Raw genomic sequence first — 4753 nt, forward strand, 5'->3', positions numbered from 1 at the left:
GGGACGGGGAGGTCACGGCCTCCGAAAGAAGAAGCTGGAGCCCCTTTCCCGATGGCACTGAGCCCTCCGCCCCCCCGTTACAGGATGCCACGTCCCCAGGGGGAAACGGCGGGGGCACATTGCGCCGGTCCCCCCCGTCCATGCCACTCGGGGGGAAAGCTCGGGTGGGAAACCGCGTGGGAAACCGCGTCCCCGCTCCTTCCCTACCCCCCTCCCGGCCCCCCCCCCAAGACCCCTGACACGTCTCAAGTACAAAACGCCGTTTATTTTCCACCCCACCGCGCGGGTGGGGTGGGGGAGCTGGGTAATAATTTAGCATGCATAAGTGGAGGCAATTATTATTATTATTATTTTTTATAAATACGATATACAAAAATAAAGACGGTATCGAGATTTCCAGCAGTTTTAACGTTCAGGACATAACCAGTTTTCCCGCTATATAGTCGGAACAAAACCATTTCCAAGACTCAGCGAACGGAGGGTTGGGACTGGGGGGCGGGGGGGTGTCAAGTTTTGTCTGCTTTTCAGTCAATAATAACACTGTGGTCACCGCAAATCTTCCGTCCCCCTCCCGGCACACGGGGGATCCTCCTCTCCATCCCCCTCCAAGCGGGGAGAAAACGGAATAAAGGGGGGGGGTTCGGGGGGGGCGGCCCCGACGGGGCGGGCGGGGAGCTGGGGCCGGGGGCTCACTGGGGCTGGGTGGGGGCCAGCGGGGGGGCTCCGTGCCGGCCCCGGGACTGCGAGTCCTCCTCGTCCGCCTCGGAGCAGTCGGAGGAGTGGTAGGGGCAGCACCTGCCGGCTTCTTCCTCCTCCTCTTCCTCCTCGTCGTCGTCGGGCTCGCTGTCGGGCAGCTCCCGCAGCCGCCGCCCGCCGCTCTTGTCGGGGGCGGGCAGCAGCAGCTCCTCGTCCGCCTTGTCCTCGCCTCCCCCCTTCTGCTTCTCGGCTTCCTGCGCCGCCTGCTCCTTCGCCTTCTTGCTCCGCTTCCACTTCATGCGCCGGTTCTGGAACCAAATCTTCACCTGGGGTGGGGGGGTGGGGGTGGGGGGGCGAAGAGAAATTTGGGGCACGGCTTCAGCCCCGGCCCCTCGACGGCGCCCCGACGGCGCCCCTATTTCCCACCGCTCCCCCCCCACACACACACCCCGGGGTCTCACCTGCGTCTCGGTGAGCATCAGCGACGTGGCCACCTCGAAGCGCTTGGGCCGGGAGAGGTATTTGTTCAGCTTGAACTGGTGCTCCAGCTCCAGCAGCTGCTGGCTGGTGAAAGCCGTGCGGGGCCGGCGGCACTTCCCCAGCAGGTTGGACTGAGCCTGGGCTGCGGGGGGAACCGCGGGGGTGAGAGCAGAGACGGGGTGGGGGGGGGTCAGAGAGATGGGGGAGCCGTCGGGGGGATGCTGGGGGGGCACCAGGGGGGAGCGCACGGAGCGGGGAGAGGGGACCCGACGTGCCACCGGGGGGTGTCAGGGGGTCCCTGAAATGAAATGAATGAAATCAAAAATAAAAAGCCAGAAAGGAAAAAATAAATAAATAAATAAAAATCTGCCCCTTGATTTCCCCAGAGCCCAAGTGCGAGGCAATAAAAGGGAGCCGGGGGTGGCGGCTCGCTCCGTGGGATGCTCTGCTCCGCTTAAACCCGCCGCGCTCGCGGCCCCCCCCCCGGACCCCCCCCGGCTGTAATTAACGGGATTGCAGCGGGAAGGGAGCGGCGAGGGGTAGGAAACCGCCTTTGAACGAAAAATGCGTTTTTTTATATAAATATAAATAATTAAAAATAGTATATGAATTAATATATATAATATATAAATTAATATACAATATAAAAATTAAAATATATAGATCCGTTATATATATACATACTATATATATATACACATATATATACATATATATACATACATATATGTATATCGGTGTGTTTTCCGCATTAAAAAAATCAAATAAGGGATTTTATCCAAAAAAAAAAGGGGGGTGGATGGATGGACACGGGGCTCCGACACCCGGGGGCGCGCCTCGGCCGTGCCCGCGCTTCCCGGCGCGTTTTGGGGTTTCGTTTGATTTGGTTTGGGACCGAAGAAAATGCTCTGGTTGCCCGGCCGCTTTTGGGGCCAGGCTGCCTAAAAGGGCACGGAGAGAAAAGGGCAGTGTCCGGCTCGCAGACGGGAGCGAGGATGGGATTTTGTCACCGCCGTGCGATTTTCCCCGCTTATTTCTTCCCCCTTGCGCCTTGTTTGAGAGGCAGGGCTCTGACAGCTCCCCTAATTATTTTTTTTCTCCCTGAATGTTCCAGCCCAAACAACCTCAATCCGAAAGAAAACAATGGACTTTTTTGTCTGCGAACGTGTGCAGAGTACGAAAAAAAAATTAAAAAAAAAATCCCAATTCTTTTTTTTTTTTTTTTCCTGGCACGATTTTCGTAAAACTACACCTCCGGTATTGTTAAACCGGCCGTCCCCACTGAGAGCTCACACCTAAGGAAATGATCTGTGCCTAAAACAGATGCACGAAAGGTCCCCGTCGCCGTGAGGCCTAGCTGTTCTGCTGCAGAGGCTGTGATTTGGGGCTGGGGGGATTTCGTGCAGCATTTCCAGAGCCCCCAGCCCCCCGTCCCGAACCACTCCGACCCCGTTATTCCCCGTCGCTTCGTCCTCCCGGGGACCCCAAGCTCCCGCTGACCCCTAACCCTACACCCGCTTGTCCAAGGGGTGAGCGCCGCAGTTATTTTCAGCCCGTTGCCGGGAAAAGAAAAATGAAATAAAGAGCGGCTGGGGGTCAGGACCTGAGTTTTGGGGGAACCCAGGGATGGGCTGCTCAACGGGGATGGGCTGGGAGCCGTCACGTTTGAGCCGCCTGAAAAAACCGAGCCGAAGGGCGACAGGGGATAAGGGGGCGACACGGGCATCCCTTGCGGACGGCTGTTTCCTCCTTTTAATAAAAATTAAAATAATATAACGCAGTTGAAACCCTAGGAGCCGGGAGCTGCCGGGGGGGGGGGGGGGGGGTGGATATTAGGGTTGCGGAGGGGTTAGGGCTGCGGAAGGCGATACTCACAGTTAAAATCGGGCATTTTGGGCAGGATCATGCCGGCCGTGGATGCCCGCAGCCACTGGTCCAGCTGGAAGGTGCCCGCGCTCAGCTTGATGGGGTCGGCGGCGGGGTGGGAAGGGTGCGCCCCTTGCACTTGCGAGTAGGAGTAGGACAGAGCCGGGTGCTGCCCGCCCAGCGCCGAGTACCCGTACATGGGGTGCCCGTATAGGGCCGCCTGCGGGGGCATGCCGGGCCCCCCGGGGGCCGCGGGGTGCAGTCCCAGGGCCATCCCGGCGTGGTGCGGGGGGTGGCCGCTGGTAGAGGCCAGAAACCCCCCCTTGGGCACCAGGGCGCAGTGGGCGGCCAGGATGCGCGGCGGCGGCGGCGAGGGGCTGTCGGCGCGGAGGCGGTCGGCGGGGCCGGCGGCGGGCTGCTGCTGCTGCTGCTGCTCGGAGGAAGAGGAGGAGGAGGAAGAGGAGGAAGAGGAGGAAGAGGAGGAAGCCGGGGGGCTGCCGCTGGAGCTGCTGGAGCTGCTGGAGCCGCGCGCCGCGCTGCCACCCAGCGAGGAGGCGACGAGGGCGAGCGGTGCGCTCTGCGCCGCCACCGCCGCCGCCTTGGGGGGGTCGACAGCCAGCAGCGCGTCGATGCGGAAATTTTTGGATTTTTCCATGGGAGCACCGGCAGCGGGCGGCGAGAGGGGCCGGGGGGGAGGAATTTTAAAGGGAGGGGGGATGGGGGGGGGGGGGGAGGGGGGAAGGAAATTGGGACGGCAGCGGGCGGGCGGCCCCGGGCCGGGCCCGCGTCTCCCGGCGGCGGCGGGCAGCGGGCGGCTGTGGGGCCGCGCTGGGCGGTGCGACCCTACAAGGGCCTTCAGGAGGCTCCCATTGGGCCGGAGGCTCTGCAGCCTCCATTGGCGGCGGCGGGAGGCCGAGCCCGCTATTGGCCCCGCCGAGCACCTGTCACGGAGCCCCCCCTACCCCCCTTTCCCTCGCCCCCCCCGACGGCACGGCCCCGCAGCCCCCCCCCCCCCACGGTCCCCGGGAAAGCGCCGTCCGAGGGGACCGGGGAGGCTCCGGGGGGGCTCGCCCCGTGGTTTTTGCCGTCACCGGGGGTCCCAGCGAGGTGTTGAGGAGTTTATTCCTCCCCCCCCCCCCCCCCCCCCCCAACTTCTCGCACACGGTAAATATTTGCCCTAAACGCGCCGCCAAGCGCTTTTTGAGGAGTTCGGAAAGAATAAACACCTGTAGGTCAGGGAGTCATGCCTGCCACCAGAATGCGCCTTGGTAAAGAGTGTGTGTTCGGGGGGGGGAACCGCTTATCTAGCACAAACAGGCACGGGAAAAGGGAAAGAGAGGGGCCAGGGGGTCTCCCCCCATCCCGCCTGGGTCCCGTTTCCCCCGGGAGGGCGGCCGCGGGGAGCCCCCGGTGCGAGGGGAGGTGACAAACCAGGCGCCCTCTCGCCCCAAAAACCTTCGAGAGCCCCGGGGAAGTGCCCGTGTGACATCCCCGGCCCCATGCGACACCCCCAGCCCTGTCACTCCCCTCCCCCGGGACCGTCCAGGGGCGGTGGGGCTGCCCCCGGCAGCAGGGAGCGACCCGCGGCCCCCGCCTCCCTTTTGGGGGGGGGGGGGGGGGGACGACGACAAAAACTGGGAAGGAAAATGGGGAAAAAAAGGGGGAACCGAGCAAAAAAAACGAAAACGGCAACGAAATATCCCACGGCTTT

The 4753-nt window shown here is 62.3% G+C and overlaps 1 protein-coding gene across 1 annotated transcript; it reads right to left on the bottom strand.

Moving 5' to 3' along the window:
- Positions 1–689: 689 nt before the first annotated feature.
- MNX1 (motor neuron and pancreas homeobox 1) lies at positions 690–3697 on the bottom strand. The gene is made up of 3 exons (XM_035564326.1): positions 3052–3697; positions 1158–1318; positions 690–1022 (listed from the first exon to the last, which is right to left on the bottom strand). Exons 1-3 carry the CDS (start codon positions 3695–3697, stop codon positions 690–692), a joined length of 1140 nt encoding a protein of 379 aa, XP_035420219.1.
- Positions 3698–4753: the final 1056 nt, after the last annotated feature.

The sequence above is a fragment of the Cygnus atratus genome, chromosome 2 (genome assembly GCF_013377495.2).
Source record: "Cygnus atratus isolate AKBS03 ecotype Queensland, Australia chromosome 2, CAtr_DNAZoo_HiC_assembly, whole genome shotgun sequence".
Classification (NCBI taxonomy): domain Eukaryota; kingdom Metazoa; phylum Chordata; class Aves; order Anseriformes; family Anatidae; genus Cygnus; species Cygnus atratus.

Coding starts and splice junctions, on each gene's coding strand:
- MNX1 (XM_035564326.1), bottom strand. CDS start 3,697: ATGGAAAAATCCAAAAATTTCCGCATCGACGCGCTGCTGGCTGTCGAC. Junction 1,319..3,051: donor CAAAATGCCCGATTTTAACT/GTGAGTATCGCC, acceptor TTCCCCCCGCAG/CCCAGGCTCAGTCCAACCTG. Junction 1,023..1,157: donor TGATGCTCACCGAGACGCAG/GTGAGACCCCGG, acceptor CCCCCACCCCAG/GTGAAGATTTGGTTCCAGAA.